We start from the raw sequence: 21,272 nt of genomic DNA on the forward strand, positions 1-21,272 counted from the left end.
GCAGTGAAGGGCAAGGGCAAGCTGGAACCAGGAGCACCAATTCGAGGAACTGGGATCCACGTCAGTTCTCACCGCCTCCCACCTTGTGATGCCAGCGACCTGCAGAAGGAGCTAATACCCTTTGTCATGGAGCAGACACATACCTGGCCTGGGAGTCAGAGAAGCTGCAGGAAGACCCAGGGGAAGGTGGAGCACTTGTAGGCCTGGCTGCTGCCCCATGACAGTGGGGTGATCACTAGTTTGGGGATCTACAAAACTTGTGGAATCACCTACATCAAAGCACAGAATGGCTGCTGCTTCACATCTGCCTTCGAAATCTTGCCTGCAAATATCTCTTCTGTCTCACCTAACCAGAAACATGCCAGGAAGGGAATTCTGGGAAATGTAGTTTAGGTTAGCCTAGTTGGCACATTACAGAGCCACCACAGGTGGCCTTGAGAATGTTCCTCTCAGATCTCTGACCGCAGGGAGTAACTGACTGATGGCCCCAGCTGCTGCTTTCTGGTATCCATCACCACGTCTGTGCCCCCAGCCAGTGAGTGAGCACAGCAGGGGTATTAACGGAGGCTCATTCCTGGGGACTCTGGAGTCTTCTGTCAGTCAGCCGTGGCTTAAGGACTTCTTGACAGCCTTGCCAAACTTTCCCTAGAACTGCACTGCAGTCTAACACATACACCCCTCCCTCCTTCCTTCCCGTCTCCTCTTGGGCCCAGACCTGCATGGTGTCTGACAGCTCTTCCAGCCTCCCCTGGCTCCAGCCCCATTTTCTTTCACAGATGTTTCCTTTAATAAATTTCTTGTATATCTGTTCATGTCTTGGTGTCTCTTCGGAGGACTTGGACTAACAGCCATCTTCTTAAGACATCCCTTCAACATCATCTTGGGAATTTCCTTCACTTTTTTCTTTGGTAGATTCCTTTTTCCCTGGATCCCATGTCTTCATCTTTCTTGATTTACTTCCTCTTTTGGTGAAATGCATCCTCCACATGGAAGGTAAAAATGTTGAAACCTTGCATGACTGAAACCTTTATTTTAATCTCACCCTCGAGGGATGATTTGGCTGGGTATGGAATTCTTGTTTGGAAATAATTTTTCATCAGAATTTTAAGCACATTCTCCATTGCCTCATAGTTTTCTGTGTAAATGTTGAGAAATACAATGCCACTTTTGATTACTGATGCTTTGCATGTGACCTATTTTTTCTGCAGAGGCTTTTAAAATCTCTGTACCTTTGATGTTCAGAAATTTTACGATGGCTATAACATGGTGTGTGTGTGTGGTGTGTGTGCGTGCGTGTGTGTGTGTGTGTTTCCTTCATTTTACTGAGTGCTCAGTGGTTCCCATCAATGTGGAAACACCTGTCCTTTAGTTCTGGGAGGTGCTCTTATGTTCCTTCATATTTTTCCTCTATTTTCTCTGTTGTCTGTTTCTGAATTTACATTTGTTAGCTGTGATACTTCCCGCATTGAGCCACTGATTTTCTCATTTTTTTCTCTTTTGTTTTCTCATATTCCAAGCAATTCATTTAACTTTGTATAATTAAAAATGTACGTATATATATATTTCTAAGACCTCTTTTTGTTTCTTGGTCTTTTAAAAAAAAGCATTCTGTTCTTGTTCTAAGGATGCATTCTATTATGTTGCGGGGAATATTAATAATGCTTTGTTTTGTTTTTAAATTTCTTGTCCTCCTTTTACTGCTTCTCTTGAGAATTCCTTTTTGTTTTTGCTTGTTTAATTTCCATTTTTGTTTTTGTTTTCTTTTTCTTTTTTTTTTTTTTACATGCCTGGAGATCCTTGGCTATTTTCTCATAGCCTAGGAGAGAGGCACAAATTAGCAGTTTGGAAGCAGTTTGTGTTCATGATAGAGTTTGATGCTTATCAGGCCTTACAGCAATGTGGTCAGGCTGGTACCCTCACCTCTTTGCACACATGCCACCTCCTCAGTGAGGCCTATTCTGACCACCTTACTTAAAAATGCACACATCTGGCCCCTGGTACTTCTGATCCTTCTTTCCCTGCTCTATTTTTTTCCCATAGCTCTTTTTCTTCCTCATAGCTCTTTTATTACCTAATATATAATACCTTATTTATTATATTTGTTGTTCATTTTTCTGTCTTCCCCCACTAGAGCATCGGCTCCATGAGAGCAGAGATTTTATTATTTTTATTTTCATTGATAGCTTCCAACCATCTGGAATAGTGCCCAGCCCAAAATAGGCATTCAATAAATATTTATTAAATTAGGGAGACTCAACACTATGTGTAACTCTTTTCTTATGGACTTTTTCTTTTTCAGCTTTTCTCTTTTCCTTATAGTATGATTTTTTCCAGAAAATAGTAATTCATTCTCCGGCCTTGGAGGCATGGGGCAGGGGATAGGAGGTGGGATGTGGAAGGAGCTTCAGGGTGATCTGCCTGGGAGTCAGCATCCTTATAGCTGAGCAAGAAGAAGGGAGCTGAGGTTCACTGTTAAGTATGTAGATGTTCACTCACTTAAAAAAAAAAAAAAATAAGGTGCTGCCATCTAGTCTTGCTTTACCTGAATCTAGAGCCTCCCTTCTTTAACTTGTACTGATAGTATAAACTTGTAGTTTTCTGTAGGAGTAGGGAAGGGATGGTCACCTGCCTACTTAAACTGGGGACTGGTGAGAATCTTGGCATCAAACTATTCCTTATATGGACTTCAGCTAGTTTTATTGTTTGCTTATTTGTTCATTTTTAACCTAACCTTGGCACCCCTACCTTCAGAACTACCTGGTGCTTTCAGTTTCAGAGATATTAGGGTACAATGCACCTTGCTTCTTCTTAACCTCTCCTATTCCCTTTGCATTTGTGGATTTATTCATTTTTCAGATTCTTCAGCTGTCATTTTTGTTGGGTTTTGGGAATCCATTATTTCCTAAACTATTTTTCAAAGCATTTGTAAATTATATTTGTCAAAATGGTATGTGCATAAGAATTGATGGGTGATTAGATATATTTCCTGAACATAAAATACATTAGTTCCCAATAAATTGATCATTTTCTCTTACTACACCTGTCACGATTTCCAGTATCCAGTACATAGTAAGTGTACAGTTTGTTGAGTGATGAACAGATTTGACTACTGGGTTCAAGCTGTAGTGTGATGGCATTTTAATATATTGCTTGGAAAGTTTGAGGGTAAAAGTACTTTGTATGTGTTTATGTACTTGTGTGTTTTCTAGTGTCAAGAGAGATTTGAAAAAAGGTATAAACCTAATTGGAATCTACAGTTAGCATTTAAGGGATAGAGTGGGGGGGATTTGAAAGTGGAGGCAAAGGAGTTGAGAATAGTTGTCGTCATTAACCATGAGTGCTAGGTTTCTGAAAATGAAACAAACAAAATCTTGGTAAAAGATTAAGTAGTTACTGAACTTCAGACTTAAAGAAAAATTAGTTAGGGGGACCAGGATCTCATGTGACAAACCAAATTTCTCTTATTATTCTTATATTTACAAACATAAAAATAATTCACTAAACTGGAGCATATCTAAGATGCTTGACCCATTTTAAATGACATACAATTAATGTCTCTTTGCCATCTCTTGATCTTTGGAATATTTTCAGAGTCAGTTTCTTGCACAGTGTAAATTTGCTTTTGCCTTACTGCAGGTTATATGGCTAAAATGTAGGTCAAGGGCCACTCAACATGAGGCTGAAGAGGTAAGCAGAGACTAGATCACGCAGAGCATTGTCAACAGTGTTAAGGATCATGGACTTATTTTTACTATAATGAGAAAGTAACGAAAGGTTTTTCAAGTTAACATTTTTGTCAAATGACTCTGCTGCTAATCTGAGCTTAGATTAGAGGAAGACGGAAGTGGCCATGCCAAGACTAGTCGAGAGGTCACTAATAATCCTCGGCAGCGGATATTGCTGAATACCTGTGCCACATTCCTCCATCTCTCTTCCTTGCCCATAGAGACCGCTTTTCACAGTAAAAACAGAAAATGCCTGATACTCCATTTCCAACTCCCCTTTCAGTTAGTGCAGAGGCATGTGATCCAGAAATGCCCAATGGGAAATCTGATAGCTTCTGGAAAATATTTTCCTCCTTAATTAAAAGAGGAGAAAGGCTTTTTGGACATTTGTTGTATGAGAACATGACGCTTGCAGCTGCTGCAGACATCAGACACAACAGAGCATGACAGAGCAGAAAGGTCCGGGCCTTTTTTTTTTAACTTTATATTTTTACATGGATACAAAAAGTCGACATATTGTAAGTGAACAGCTCACTGCATTTTCACAAAATAAAAAGACCTATGTAATCATCAACAAATAAAAATCCAGAAACACATAAAAATCCAGAAGCCTTCTTTATGCTTCCTTATTCTCCCTCAAGGCTAACCATTATTCTAACTTCTAACAATATAGATTACTTTCACCTGGGTTTTTTTTTTTTAATCTGTTTTGTTTTTGTTTTTGTTTTTATTTTTCAATTTTTCACTTTAAGAGATGGCATCGTATTTTGCATATGCTCTTTTGAGTCTAGCTTCTTTTACTCACCATGTTTGTGAGAGTCATATGTTTGGGTAGTTGTAGATTGTTCATTTTCATTACTATAGAATATTATGTTTTGTGAATATACTCCAATTTATTCATTTGACTGTTGGTATATATTTGGATGGTTTGGCTAACTAGTGTTCCCATGAGTATTTTAGTATACACACTGTTGAATATATGTATGCATTTCTGTTGGGTATATACCTCTTTGATTTGTAGTAGCTCTTTAAATAGTCAAGATAGGTGTCCTTTTCTATACATATATACATTTCTATACATTTCCCAATCAGTGGCTTATTATTTCCACTCTCTTAATGGTATCTTTTGATGAACAAAAGTTCTTAATCCTAAGATAGTTAATCAGTATTTGTTGATTGGTGCATTTTGTGTCCTGTTTAAGAAAATTTTATCTACTCCAAAGTTTAAAGATATTTTATTTTCTTCTGGAAGTTTTATTATTTTACCTTTGACATTTAAATCCAAATTCATCTGGAGCTGATTTTTGTTTATGGGGAGAAGTGAAGAAGTCAAGATTATTATTTTTTTCCCCCAAATGGAAATCCAATTCATCAGCATTGCTTGGAGAGACCATCCTTTCCCTACTGCACCAATGTCATCTTTGACAAAAATCAGATGACTGTAAATGTGTGGGTCTGTTCCTGAACTCTAATCTGTTCCATTGGTCCATTAGTCTGTCTTTGCACTAATCCTACACTGTTTCAGTTATAACTTTATGTTGACCTTATATCCAGTGACCTTGCTAATTAACCTTTCTTATTAATTCTAATAGTTTATAGATTCTTTTTGTATTTTCTAGATGTGCAGTCATATAATTTACAAATAATGTTATTTTTTCTTCCCTTCCAATCCTTGTTCATCTTCTCTCTTTCCTTCTATCCCTCTCTCCTCTGTTCCCTTCCATTTTCCTTGAATTATTGTACTGTTTAAGACCTCCAGTACAATGTTAAATAGAAGGGGTCGTAGTGGATGATTGTCTTGTTTATAATCTCTTTATGAAAGTTTTCAATACTTCTCCATTGTATACGATGAGTACTATAGGTTGTTTGTTTGAAAGATGCTCTTTTTCATATTAGGGAGATTGCATTCTGTTCCTATTTGCTAAAAGTTTTAAGATCATAAGTGGGTATTGAATTTGTCAAATGCCTCTTTTGTGTAGATCAAGATGATCATACAATTTTTCTCCTTTTTTTCTATTAATAAAGTCAATTACATTGATTAATTTTTAAATGATAATCCAACCTTGCATACCTGAACTAAACTCCACCTGGTTTGATTTGATTTGCTAGTATTTTGTTCTAGATTTTTTCATTTGTGTTTCATGAGAAAGATTAATCTGTAATTTTTCTTTCTTATAATATACTTTCCAACTATTGGAAACAAAGTATTCTGGCCTCATAAAAACATTTTTAAAATGTCTCTCTCTTTTCTATTCTCTAAGCATTTGTGCAGAATTGATATCATTTCTTTAAATATTTGGAAGAATTGAATGGTAATGCCATCTGGACCTGGAGTTTTGTGATGGATTTTAAATTATGAGGCAGTTTCCTTAATAGATATAGTTCTATTCAGATTTTCTATTTCTCCTTTTTGTTAGCCTTGATAAATTGTATTTTTCAAGGAATTTTTTGACTCTGTCTTCTGATATATATGATCTGTTCAATCTGACAAATTTCTAATTGCAGATATTTTCAGCTCTACCATTTCCATTTAAAAAGTATATTCCAATTCTCAGATGAAATTATTTCATTTATTCATCTTTCCCTCTTATTTCTTAACTCTGTTAGTAATAGTAATTTTTGATTGATTGCTAGACTAGACTCTAGATCTGTGCTGTTCAGTAGAGTATCCACTAGCTGCATGTGGCTTTTGGCTAATCTTAATTGAGATGTGGTGTAAGTGTAAAATGCTGGATTTTGGAGACTTGGTACAAAAAAAAAAAAAAGGATGTAAAATAGCTCAGTAACTTTATATTGATCACATGTTGAAGTGATATTCTGGATACTCTAAATATAAAATTAATTTGTGCTCTTTGTGCTTTTTAAAATATAGCTATTAGAAAATTTAAAACTACATATATGGCTCACATTTGTGACCCACACACTTTTTCTATAGGACAGTGCCACTCTAGATGCTCTTTTCTTTTTCTAGAGAGTTCTATCTTCCAGAGCTAGGCAGATGGGCTGAGAAGCTTTACTCCTCTCAGCCTCCAAGTTGAGTTGACTTGCGGCTGTACTGCAGCTTTGGTAAGGTTCCATCTACCTCTGTTCTGTAATACCCCTATGTCATGGCCACTCAAGGCTGTCATTTAGCACCCTGGTGTGTTCACTGGGCAAATTCTAGACTCTCAGACTTGTTTCCTCACCCCTGAGAGATTGCTAGAAACTCCGCTCTTCTGAGAGACCCCTTGATTATCCCTTCAGCCTCCCATTCCAGACAACTTCACAATGTGGCAAATATTTTGAGGGGAAAATAGGCCATGTGCTTAAAGCTCTTGAAGTCTCTAATTACATCTTTTCTGAAAGACCACTAGTCATAGCTCTGCATGTTTCTCTGACTTCAAGAAGCAACCCTCTATCTGGGCAAAACCATGATTTGCAGCATCTTACCCCATCCTAGAATCAACAAATGCCCCCATGGTTAAAGTGGGTACAGGAAGACCAGCAACCTCTCTGAGGTTCTCTCCTCACCAGAACCTGGCATCCTCTAGTCCTCTTTGTTTTAGCGGCTCTCTGATAACTCTAAAGTGATGATTTAAAAAATTTTACTTGTAGTTATTCTCAGTAGGAACACTGTCTGCTTCAAACTACTTCATTCTCTTGGATTTAAAAGAGATATACTTAAAGTCCAGACCTCTCTGGTGTGGCTTCTATCATGGAATCTTTCTACCTTGCCTTGCCTTGCCTTCTGTAGATAATGCTATCCTTTGCTCTAGAACCTTTAAAAGTTACCTCTTAAAAAAGAGAATATAAAACTTTGAATCATCAGCATATAGCCATTTAAGGTATCTGAAGTCAGGGGTCTGGATACGATCGTATAGGACAGTTGTATAGATTAAACTCTGTATTGTGAGACTAGTTTTAGGTCAGAACTGTGAGGAATGCAACACTTAAGGAAGAGAAAGAGGAGTCTCCAAAAAGACAAAGAAGAGATGAGAAACGTAGGAGGAATATCAGAAGAAGGTGAAATCACAGAGGCCACAAAAAGAGAACATTTCAATAAAGAGGGTGCATCAAATTATGTAGAAAGGGTAAGAAAGTTTGAAGTGAAAAGGACCCTGTGGATTTAGCAGTAATGAAATTTATATTATCTTATTACCTTACAACATTCTTATGAAGAAAGCATAAAAATTATATGGGAATAAAATTTATCCTAATCTTATTTATGATCTACAAAAATGACGATTTCATATGATTCAGCCTGATAGATGGAGAAGTAAAGGTTTACCAAAGAGAAGTAATTTGCTTAAACTCAAGAGTAGACATGAAATTCAAATCTTGGTCTTCTTTTGACATCTGGTCTTATGTCCTTTTCACTGCACTACATATTTTTATCTGTTGCTATCATTTCTTAATTATTCATTATTTAGATAAGTCTTTTCTCCCTCATTTTACAAAACTAAATCATAATTTTATTATGTGTGCATGTATTTGTTTATATTGGCTATTTTTCTTTTCTTTGTCTTAAAGGGACATTATTATTTTTTCCAGTTTTATTGAGAAATAATTGACACACATCACTGTATAAGTTTAAGGTGTACAGCATGATGGTTTGATTTTCTTATATTGTAAAATGATTACCACCATAGGTTTAGTTAACATCCATCATCTCATGTATTGATAGATGGTGAAAAGAAGAAAAAAAGATTCTCCTTGTGATGAGAACTCTTAGACCTACTCTCTTAACAACTTTCCTAGGTATCACACAGCAGTGTTAGCTATGGTTGTCATGGTGTACATTACATCCCTAGCACGTATTTATCTTATCTGTTTTTCTTTTCTTTTTTTTTTTTTTTTTTGCGGTACGTGGGCCTCTCACTGTCGTGGCCTCTCCCGTTGCGGAGCACAGGCTCCGGACGCGCAGGCTCAGCGGCCATGGCTCACGGGCCCAGCCACTCCGTGGCATGTGGGATCCTCCCAGACCAGGGCACAAACCCGTGTCCCCTGCATCAGCAGGCGGACTCTCAGCCACTGCGCCACCAGGGAAGCCCTGTTTTTCTTTTTAATGATAGTTAAGTCTGGTTAACTTGTTGTTGTTGTCCTCCAATGATTTTCTGCAATTTCTTCTTAACATTTCTTTACCATTTTGGCTTTTGATGACATTATTGTTTTTAATTGACACTGACTTCAAATGTAATTCAGAATTGTTCATGTAGATTAGAACACTGTCTCTAGGTCTTGTCTTTTTGTTATGCCTCTTTTTTTTTTTAAACAGGTAACTTTAAGACCAGTTAAACTATGTAGTCTTAACTCTCCAGGAACTCTTTCTGGAGGAAGTTTCTCTACATAGAAACTTTTTCAGACTTACAAGTCCAGAATTAATATCTTGACCCTCTGTAATAGAGTGACTGATTTTGACCTTCTGAGGTGCTCCCTTCTTCACTAGGGTAAAAGAGCTTGCTTTCCATAGGGAGCTCTTTGAGTTGGATTCTGTCTTTCTTGTTACGCTGCCTTTGTGGTATCCTTACTTTGAACACATCTGGAACTTCTGAAGTTTCTTTTGGATCATATTAGACTGTCTTGCTACAAGTAGGTCATGATTGCTGTTAACTGGTTCTGTTCCTTCCTAAGTGAAAGGATGGTTAACATGCCAGGATCTGCTGCTTCTTGTGGTAACAGTTCTCACATTGAGGTTCTGTAGAATTTCATCAAGTCCCAGCTATGGTTAATGAAGGAGCAGGAGGTAGTGAGGGTGGAGAGCAGAGGGCAGCTTTCTTGAGGCAACCTTCAAGTCACTGTTCTTTATTCCATTTATTTTCCAGGGATATGTGATTAGCAGTAGGAAGGGACATATGAACAGCTTTGTACTTAATATTTGATGTTATTTTTATTAATACATGACTTCTTTTTTTTTTTAAGGTAAGCTTTGTATATGGTGGAGTTAATACTTATATATATCCTTAGAGGATACCCTTAAATAAATCAAAGCCAGAGTAGAATTGTGACTTAGAGGTTGCTGATAGGAAGCAGAAGATCCTGGAGCCAGGCGGAGAGATCGCTTCATAGAGAAACTCTAATGGATTGTATTTTTATACAGTTTTCACTGATAGCAGCTGACATCAAGGAAGGAATGTTGAGGAAAGGTAGTAGCTCCTATTCAGAAGGGACTTGGTGGGCTTTGGGCTGGCAGCAGTGCTGACCTTGTGGGCCATCACATGGCTTGTCCTGACGCTAGGTGGAATACCTACTATGTAGGCTGCCCCTAAAACACACGTTTTATAAGTAACTAATTAAATTGACCAAACAAGATCATGGTCAAGTAATGAAGTGACATGAAATGTTGAAGAAATATTTATTTCAAACTAACACTAAGAATTGGCTCAGCTTATTATAGCTGTTTGGATTATTTATGAACACCTGTAAAGCAGTGTTTTTTATGCAGAATTTTCACCAGTTTTATATAAAATTTTCAATATTTATTATTTATTTGCTACCCTTGCAAATAAAAAAAACTAATGTTTTCTATTTCTGTGTAAGAAAATTACCACAAACCTAGTGGCTTAACACAACACGTATTTATTATCTCACAGTTTCTGTGAGTCAAGAGTCTAGGCATAGTTTAGCTGCATCCTCTGCTCAGGACCTTACAAGGTTGCAATCAAGCTGTTGTCCAGAGCTGCAGTCTCATCACAGGCTCAACTGGGGAAGATCCACTTCCAAGCTCACTCAGGTAGATTTTTTTTTTTTTTTTTTTTTTTTTTTGCGGTACGCGGGCCTCTCACTGTTGTGGCCTGTCCCATTGCGGAGCACAGGCTCTGGATGCGCAGGCTCAGCGGCCATGGCTCACGGGCCTAGCCGCTCCGCGGCATGTGGGATCTTCCCGGACCAGGGCACGAACCCGTGTCCCCTGCGTCGGCAGGCAGACTCTTAACCACTGCGCCACCAAGGAAGCCCAGGTAGATGTATTTTTAAGCACATAATTTCAAGTACCCTTTTTAGCTGAGTTTTAATAAGTCTTAACTTTATTAAACGTTAAATTTATCTATCTTTACTGAATTACCAGTTATTTTCTCTGGCACTTACAAATTCTCTTGCTGTGTTTAATAAACCATGTTATATATTTTGTGTACAAAACAGTGTTTAAATGATGATGTTATATAAAGCTTTAAAAGCCTTAAAATTTAAAATATAAATAAATCATGGTCAAGCATATAGTTAGGTGAAATCTAAAATTTAATAATAAAATATATCAAAGAATTCTTCTGAGAGAGAACTGATTTGGCAAGGTGGGGGGTGGTCACTGGTGACTTTGACAAGATGGATTCAGTGTGTGGACAAAATTTAGATTGAAGTGGGATAAAGATAACTAGGAGGTGAAAAAATTTAAAAACTTTTAAAGGAGTTTTGCTGTGAAAAGAAATAGAATTGGGGCAGTATGTGGAAGAGGACATAGGATTAAGAAAGGGTTTTATTTTTAATGTTTAAGATGACAGATATGGCACGTTTGTAATGCTGATGACAGTGATCCAGGAGACGAGAAAATGATTTGGAGAGGTAGTGACTACGGTGGGAGCAGAGTCTTTGGCTGGGAAAGAAAGGGTGGGATCTGTTGAGCAAATGGAAGAACCATTCTCACAAAGATGCAGGGGCAGTTCAACTACAGTATAACAGCTGGTGGGAAGATGGTAATTTTTTTCTCTAATTGCTTCTATTTTCTTAGTGAAATCAGATATCAGCTCAGAGAGAGAAGATTAGAGCAGGTGTTAGGATTTGAGGAGAAGCTCAGAAACAGCTATTCCAGAGACAGTGAAAGCAAATTTTCTAAAGGAATAGAGTAAGAATTTTGCATGGTGCTACATATATACTTGCATATATACTTGTCTTAAATTTAAAGTGAGAACCAGTCAACATGTTGATTATTTTTCTCCAATAGGCATTGAACAGGAAGAGAGTTAGGTTTAACCAGGATTGTTGTGTTCTCCCTCAGAAAAGAATGAAACAGTAAGAGAGGAACATTGGATTTCAGTATATAAAGGGATTGATTATCGTAACGAATTGTGGGGTATCATTGAGAAAAAATGGGAACTGAAGATATTGAATGGGTTAACAAACAGTAAAAAAGTAGATGGAATCAGTAGCCTGGCTGTTTGGCTAGGGTTGATGCTATGGCAGTGGAGTCACTTGAGAAAGCTGGTGACTTGGGCTATAGAGATGGGGATGCTTGAAGTCAAGATGTCAGCGATCTTGCAGCTACTGCCCATAATCCAATATAGAGCATGATGGTGGGGGAGGGATAACTGAAGTGGAGTGAAGATAAAAATTATTGGAAATGAAGAAGCTGAAGAGGAGAATCTGGATCATTAAATGGATCGTCTCTGTGGATATTGAAATCACCAAGAAGGAGGATTCTGTTACTGGAGCAATGGAATACAGTCAATGACATGTTAAAATCAGGTACTGAAACTTTCTGAAACTATTCCTCTTTTGAGTTCCTCTCCCAACCACCACCAAATTACAAACAGATTTTTAAATAAGGTAAATATGTTTATTGAGAAAAGCATAGTTAAAAGACATAAACTTAATAAAATGAGAATGATCCATATTCTCACCATTATGGATATTTCCTAATTATATTTTGGTGAATATCCTTTCAGACTTTTGTATCCATATAAAAAAATCATATATATAAGGTCGTGCAAACATGTTATTTAGTACTTTGCTCTTTAAAACTAACCAGAGGTAGCTGCAAATAACTGCAAACATATGAAGAGATACATCATTTTGAATTGCTATCAGGTATTCCAGGGTATGGATGTACCGTAATTAGTCACTGTTTTACTATTGCTGCATAACAAATTCACACTAAAACTTAGTGGTGTTAAACAATAGTAATCACTTATAATCGCATGGTTTCTGTTCAGGAATTTGGAAAGAGCTTGGCTGGGCATTTCTCTCTTGGAGTCTTTCATGCAGTTGCAGTCGTATGTCAGCTAGGCTGACTGAGACTGGAGGATCCACTTCTGAAGTGGTTCACTCATATGGCTGGCAGGTTGGTGCTAATTGCTGGCTGAGGCCTTGGTTTCTTTCTACATGGGCCTCTCCATGGGGCTTCTTCTTGTCATGGTAGCTGGCTTCCCACAGAAAGAATAATCCAACAGATGCAGGCAGAAGTTGCAGTGCCTGCTGTGACCTATCTGCAGATAGTCACTTCTGACGTATTCTATTTGTTGTACAAAGTCAGCCCTGATTCATTGTAGGAGGGGACTACGCAAGGCCGTGAATTACCAGTGATCATCCTAGGGGCTGGTCACCACAACCACCCTTCTACTGGTGGCTTCTTTAACTTGTTTCCAAGGAATATTATTATACCTAGCATCTCTGTGCCCTGTCTTAAGTATTTCCCTGTAGTTTCAGAAGTGGAGTTGCCAAACTACTTTTCAAAAAGATTATTATACCTATTTAATTTCCAGATCAGTCTATGAGAGTATACATTCCCCTCATCCTCACCAATACTTAGTGTTTGTAATTACTTTAATCTTTGCTAATCTGATAGACATTTTATATATATAGATATAGATGATATAGATATAGATATAGATATAGATAGGTAGATAGATAGATATAGTATCTATTTAATTATTAGTGAGATTGAACAATTTCCTTGTGTCTGTTGGTCCATTGCATTTCTCTTTTCTTTTTGTGAATGGCGTGTACATGGTCTATGTCTATTTCTCTACTAGTGTTGATTTTTTTCTTATATTATTACTGAGATATTAGTTCTTCATTGTGAAATTTACAAGTGTTTTTTCTCACTTTGCTATTTGTATTTTTCTTTTATTTCAGTCTTGTAGATATTTTTGATGTTCATGTAATCATCTGTTTTTTTTTTATCATATTTGGGTTTTTGAATTGCTTTGGAAGGTGAACCCTACCAAAAGATTATAAACATGTTCCTGTATATTTTTTCTGATACTCTTGTAGGTTTGTTGTTGTGATTATTAATTTATATAGTGTTAAAATTAAATATTTAAGAATTTACTTTTGTGTTTGGTATAAAGTTAATATCTAAACTTTTCATTTAATCAACCAGTGTTACAGTGCTGTTTTTTTGGGGGGTTTTTTTGTTTTTTTTTTTGCGGTACATGGGCCTCTCACTGTTGTGGCCTCTCCCGTTGTGGAGCACAGGCTCCGGACGCGCAGGCTCAGCGGCCATGGCTCATGGGCCCAGCCGCTCCACGGCATGTGGGATCCTCCCGGACTGGGGCACGAACCCGTGTCCCCTGCCTCGGCAGGCGGACTCCCAACCACTGTGCCACCAGGGAAGCCCTACAGTGCTGTATTTTGATCAATCCATCCTTTCTTCACTGTACATGTTAGTTTTCTACTCAATATCCATTCTCCCTAACCTTCTCCTGTTAGAACTCCAATTTTATTTGGCTCCTTACCCTGCAGAAAGTAGCCATGTGCTGCCACCTTCCCCAACCCTTGGAAGTGAATCCTAATTGAGCCAAACCAATCATGGTGATTCCACTCCTCTCCTGATTGACTTAGGGATGGATATTTAATAAGAGCTTCAAGGAAGATGTGCTTGTTCTTAAAAAAGGGAACCAGGAGAGGAACAGTACTTGATTTCTTCCTCTGGAGAAGAAGTCTAGGAGAAATTAAGTTTGGGACAATGCTAGCTCACCCACACTGGAAGAATAAAAGGAAGATAGCACCTTGGTCCTAGATAGAATTTTTGAGCTTCTGAATTAACCTCTCCTGTGACTGTGTTAACTCAGGTATTTGAACTGTGTAAGGTGATAAATGTCCGCATCATTCAAGCCTCGTTGAGTTAGATTTTATGTTACTTGCAGCCAAATGCATTCTGATACACCCGCAATGTGAAATGCAGTACCATACCATTTATTTAATATAGCTTTATACTAGATGTTAGTATCTGGAATTATCAGCCCTATTCCTCATCCCCATTTTTCTTTTTCACATTTTAACTCTTCCTACCCCACCCTTTTTTTCCAGAAAAACTTAATTAATATTTCTATCTCTGCTTTCTTTTTGGTTTCATCTGTCAAATGTATTTTTACCATCTGCTTGTTTTTAGAATATTTCTTAATCACTGCGTTAACACACAGGTTTGTCTTTTTAAGATAATATATAGTTACTTAGATTTTGAGGGTTTTTTTAAGTAACAGCTTTAATGAGATATAATTCACATACCATACAATTCACTGATTTAAGATGTATACATTTTTATCACCCCCAAAAGAAACCCTGTACTGATTAGTAGTCACTTCCCATCCTGCTCCCCAGGACTCAGCCCTAAGCAGCTACCAATCCACTTTCTGTCTCTATGGATTTACCTACTTTGGACATTCATATGATAGAATCATGTACAATGTGGTCCTTTATGACTGGCTTATTTCACTTATTTTCAGGGTTTATCAATGTTCTACAGACATCAGTGCTTCATTTCTTTTTATTGCCAAATACAATAGTATTTGTATTGTATGCATATACCCCAATTTTTTTATCCATTTATCAGTTGCTAGACATTTGGGTTGTTTCCATCTTTGGGCTATTATGAATAATGCTGTTACAAACATCTGTGTACACATTTTTGTGTGGACACATGTTTTCATTTCTTGGATATAAACCTAAGGGTGGAATTGCCGGATCATATGGTAACTGTGCTTAATCATTTGAGGAACTGCAAGACAGTTTTCTAAAGTGGCTGAACAACTTACATTTCTACCAGCAGTGCTTTAAGGTTCCAATGTCTCCACATGATTTGGGGGGTTTTTTTTGACTCTAAGAAAGAACCTGAGTTTATAGAAAAACTTTGCCAACCCCTATCCTACATCTATAGTTAGCAGAACTTTTGGTATTTAGTAGACATGCCAATAAAAAGTGTTCAGCGAGGGGATATATGGAGGAAAGAGCCAAAAAGGGAGATGGTAAAAAGAAAGAACAAGGAGGAATATAGAAAAATTTACATTTTAATGGTGATGAAAATTTTATTTATTGAGGTCCAGATCAGATATGGGGGAAAAAAAGAAAGTTAAATTGGCAAAATTTTACCTCTCATTAATTTTCTGTTTAAAAATATAAAAAATCATGTAAATAAATTTTGCTTAAAATATATTAACCTTTTAATCAAAGTGTTATAGAAAAACATTGAAATTATATCTACCATGTGTACTTGAATTTTTTTAAATCCATGAAATAAGTTAAAATATGGCAGTATCAGAATAATAACTTTATTTAGAGTTGACTGAGAATTTTAAACAGGGCACAGTAGAACTGAAGTAGACACATAAGTTGGTGTTTATGACTTTTGGTCAATGTAGTTGATTGTGAAGCCATTTGAGAGATGTTAACAGCTACACATACTTTGTAATGTACATTTAGTGACTGAGATCAGTAAACTTTTTATGTTCTGAAGAACTAGTTTACTGATAGTATTTATTGAATAATTTACTACATTTACAATTCTGTACATATCATGCCCCAAATCATATGCTGTAAAATCTTAATATAACTTCCAGTACAGTGAAGCACTTAAAAAATACTCTGAAAATAACATTGGGTCTATCAGAAATAGTGGTTGAATTTGTCAAAAACATTCTATTAGTAAGGAGTTGAGTAGAATTTTAGTTTTACTTTTTGGTCATTACTGAGATTCATTATTGTACATTTACCTAGAGAATAGATTATCCCAACCAGAGCTGCTTTCCCCCTCCTCTGAACTCCTGTGTGTATCTATTATAGTAGTTTCCTGTTGTTGCTACAAAACATTACTGTACACTTAGTGGCTGAAAACAACACACAATTATTATCTTACAATTCTGAAGGTCAGAAGTCCAAAATGGATCCAGTGGATGAAAATCAAGGTGTCAGCAAGGTGCATTCTTTTTAGGAGCTCCTAAGGGAGAACTGTTCCTTACTTTTTCCGGCTTTTAGAGGATGCCCACATCCCTTGGCTTGTGGTTGCATCATTCAGCCTTTGCTTCCATCATCACGTCTCCCTTACTGTCTCTCTTATAATGACCCTGTGATTATATTGGGCCCACCCAGGTAATCCAGGATAATCTTCCCATCCCCAAATCTTTAACTTAATCACATCTGCAAAGTCCCTTTGCCATTGTAAGTTAATGTATTCAGGGGATTTGGGGAGGAACATGGACATCTCTGGGGGCCTATTATTCTGCCTACCACATCTTTCTTCTTTCATTTAGAATCATTGAATGTCAGAGCTGAAAAGGACATTGGATGAAAACTTGTCCAATCCCTTTACTTTACACATGAAGAAGCTGAATGAAACCAGAGGCTGTTTGTCTGCCTCTAAGCACTCTTTAGGTGTGAGTCAGGCCTAATTTATGTTTTGTGTGCCTAACTATACTTACAATAATACCTTGAACATTTTAAGTACTCAGTAACTATTTATTGCCTGAATGATTAAAAGGTTAGTGATAGAAACCAGCTATATCTGGTCTCTGACTCAGTTATTTTAAGTTAGTGCTAATAGAAGTTTATAAAAAGCCACTGACTGACAGTACCATAAAGGGTAGAGATTCATTTATTCTTATATTTTGTAATTGAAAGGAGGAAATTATTCCTTCCTAAAAATAACTACCTTTTTTAGTATTCCATTTCTCTGTCTCTTGTCTCTTGTTTTTCTAGAGTAACTCATGGAATCCAGATTTAGTTTCTTTGATATTCATTGCCATTGGGCTGGGTTGATAAGATAAACCTGTATTTTCTGTAATGCATATTTTTCATCTGTGTCCAATATTTAGGACAATTTAAAAATCAATATTTATCTTTTAAAAACTATTTCATAACTTAAGGAAAAATTTTAGAAATTTAGGTTTTTTTTTTACTTATAATTTTTCTTCCCTTGTTAAGGAAGGATAGTTTGGACTCTTGGTTAAAAATAAAATGAAAAACAAATTTTTTAAATTAATTAATTAATTTTTGGCTTCGTTGGGTCTTTGTTGCTGCACACGGGCTTTCTCTAGCTGCGGCAAGCAGGGGCTTACTCTTCGTTGCAGCGTGCGGGTTTCTCATTGCGGTGGCTTCTCTTGTTGCAGAGTGCAGGCCCTAGGCGTGTTGGCTTCAGTAGTTGTGGCATGTGGCCTCAGTAGTTGTAGCTCGCGGGCTCTAGAGTGCAGGCTTAGTAGTTGTGGTGCACGGGCTTAGTTGCTCTGTGGCATATGTGATCTTCCCGGACCAGGGCTCGAACCCATGTCCCCTGCATTGGCAGGCAGATTCTTAACCACTGAGCCACCAGGGGAGTCCCAATAAAATGAAAAAAAATTTTAAAGTTTATCTGACATTTCTTTTTGAAAAACATTAAAACCTAGATTTTAGGTTTAGATTGTCATTCAGATAGATAAATCACTTACTATTTTCCAAGAAAAAAAGCTTTGTCTGATACTTGTGCAATGACTGATTTTCTTTTGTTAATATTCTTGTAGTTTATATAGAATCTGATTTATTGTTATGTGAGTTTGGATATATTAGGCATAGTTCTTGAAATAAAATATACCAGAAGCATTATGTTCTAAGCATTTAGAGTCTTTTCTTACTTGTATCAGCATGGTTTTTCATTGGCCCTATACATTTATACATGTCTAAATCTTATACACGTTTCTACAAATACTATTTTAGTCTGATAAGGAAAACTAATACTAATTCTATTTTTATTTTGTCTATAAGAATGGTACATGTAAAGTGCTTAGCAACTGTAAAAATGGACCATGGTAAAAGTGCCCAGTAACTGATAATGTTTATTATATTGTCATGCTGTCAGTGAGAAAAATGTTAATTATAAGTCAACTTTAGAATACATTCATTATAATAAGTTATATTCATTGGGTGAAAACATAATCTGACTTTTCTTTTCTTGGCAGCAACTTGAATTGGTGGAACCAAGTGGCTGGATTCACGTTCCTTTAACTGATAATCATAAGAAGCCAACTCGCACATTCATGATACAGATTGCTGTTCTAGCCAATCATCAGAATGGAAGAGATACCCACATGAGACAAATTAAAATATACACACCCGTGGAAGAGAGCTCCATTGGTAAATTTCCTAGATGTACAACTATTGATTTCATGATGTATCGCTCAATAAGGTGACCTTGAAATAGAACAAAAGTCATTAAACATCTCTTTATCTTGTCAGTAAATATTAAATCTGGTATCTTTATTGAAAAATGGATCAATTATTTTGCAATTTTTTATGCATCGAAAAGTATTTTATTGTAACTTTAATAAATAACTTTTGGGTCATACTATGTTTATTTTCTTTAACATATAATAAAGCTCACATATTTTATAATTATTAATATGAATTTGAGCCAATCATTAAATTTTTCCTTATATCAAAAGAAAACCAGTTGAACTGAAAATTTTTAAGATATACACAATTTTTTACTAACTATGTAATTATTTCATATAGTGATCATGCATTACAGTAATGATTTACTGTGTGTTTGGGAACAAAACTATGTTTTACCAATAGATATTATCTTTAATAGGCCAGAATTATTATTTTTTTCTATCCAGAGGAAGCTTCTTCTATTAATACTAGGCCTTTTTAAAAACTGTGTCAAAATAAGCTTAGCATTCAGTGTGTGATGAGAACCATTCTGATTTGGGGAATGTAATTAATTGTGTCATAATTATTGTACTCCCATGAAATATTTTTAACCCTAGGGTTGTCTATATCCTGATATTACGTCAGCGATTGCCAATATAATCTGCTGTTTATCCTAATTCTAATGCTGTTTATAGAACAGTTAGTTTCAAATTTGTGTCTGACACTGAAGCATTCCCTAAGGGATAATGTAGCTCATGAAAATTTTAAAAATATATGAAATTGTTCTTTACATATAAAGATATTTTAAAGTCCCTTAAATGAGTTTTCTTTCCATGGTTTAACATGAGTCAATTTGATTCTGTATACCTCCCCCGGCACCACCCGCTACCCCATATCCTTACTTTGGGGGAGACAGAACTTCTCCATATTGGCTCTTTTTTTTTCTTTTTGTGGTTGTGCCGCATGGCTTGTGGGATCTTACTTCTCCGGCCAGGGATCGAACCCGGGCCCTTGGCAGTGAGAGCATGGAGTCCTAACCACTGGACTGCCAGGGAATTCCCACCATATTGGCTCTTGTTTGGGAAAGATTCCTCAGAGGTTCTTGCATTACTGGGTAGACTGAAGTCTTAAATTAGCAAAGTTTAGGAAATAATTATGTGTTTGATTTATTCTGGCAGAGTACTAATTTACATGGATGCTATAAAAAATGAAGGTTTCATTTTTTTCACTCAGCAGAATCTCAGCTCTTTTTTCTATGAGTTCCACAAAGAGTTTGTCATTTTCATTCTCTTGTCTTTAAAGTAAGAAGCATGGTAAGTGACTGTATGATTACCAAAAAGTCTGTAACCAAAACTCATTTGAGATCAGTGAATTACTCCCAAGCGTAGATGTCAGATGCTGGGAAGGATAGGAGAAAAACAGATGGATAGGAATTAAAAGAAAAGGAGAGAATCAAGAAAATAAGAAGAGCAATATACACTTGGCACTGTATTGATGTTCTGCATTAGTCTGATAAGGAAAACATTCATGTAAGCAACAAGGTCTTAGTCTAAGAGGCAGAGAAATCTAATAAAAAGTACAGGAAGTTTTATTAGTAATAATGTTACTACTTGCTAACTGCTTTTTAAAAATTTGCCTATAAGAAAAAAGGAGGAGGACTAATTATCATTTACCTGATCCAGTCTGTTATTTCCTACTATTAATAGTTTGTGAAAAAACTCCTAAAATTAGGGAGAATTAAGAAGAATGTTGGGAAAATCAGTATGTTTTCTAGTTCTACTCCCTTTCCCTGTTTTTCATAAGCCAGCTGAGCACCTCATTAGGCATGGGAAAACTTGGTAGCCCAGGATTATGGAGGTAATGCTTCCCCTTATTTTAAGGATTATCTGAAGTTCTGATAGACCATGTATTACATTAACAACACATAATTATCTGAAACAGTTTCATTTCTCTTTTGAAAGAGCAAATTGTATAGCCAACAAAAGGTTTGTATCTAGAATATATAAAGAACTCCTCTTATCACTTAACAGGAAGAAGACAAACAATCCCATTAAAGTGAGCAAAAGATTTAAACAATCATTTCATCAAAGAAGACATATGATTGGCAAATAAGCATATGAAAATATGCTCAGCTTCATTGGATGTTAGTGAAATGCAAATTAAAATCATAATGAGATACCATTTCACAGCCACTAGAATGACTGTGGTTAAAATGACGAGATGGGGGAAGGGTAAGCTGGGACGAAGTGAGAGAGCGGCATGGACATATATACACTACCAAATGTAAAATAGATAGCTAGTGGGAAGCAGCCGCAGAGCACAGGGAGATCAGCTCGGTGCTCTGTGTCCCCCTAGAGGGGTGGAATAGACAGGGTGGAAGGGAGATGCAAGAGGGAGGAGAGGGGCTTCCCTGGTGGCGCGGTGGTTGAGAGTCCGCCTGCCGATGCAGGGGACATGGGTTCG

General features: G+C 36.7%; 1 protein-coding gene across 2 annotated transcripts in view; it reads left to right on the forward strand.

Annotated features, from left to right (window-relative positions):
* The window catches only part of ANAPC10 (anaphase promoting complex subunit 10), a gene marked incomplete at its 3' end in the record, with an annotated part of 67,780 nt that extends 48,933 nt beyond the window's left edge, over positions 1–18,847 (forward strand). The window contains exons 4-5 of one of the 2 annotated variants that reach the window (XM_079697474.1): positions 3,637–3,687; positions 18,617–18,847. In XM_079697474.1, coding sequence (XP_079553600.1) covers positions 3,637–3,687; positions 18,617–18,847 — 282 coding nt within the window. The remainder of the gene's footprint in view (positions 1–3,636; positions 3,688–18,616) is intronic. The other variant, XM_079697473.1, reaches the window with a different exon arrangement.
* Between the last annotated feature and the right edge of the window lie 2,425 nt (positions 18,848–21,272).

This window comes from Hyperoodon ampullatus, assembly GCF_949752795.1.
Source record: "Hyperoodon ampullatus genome assembly, chromosome: 1".
Taxonomy (NCBI): Eukaryota; Metazoa; Chordata; class Mammalia; order Artiodactyla; family Ziphiidae; genus Hyperoodon; species Hyperoodon ampullatus.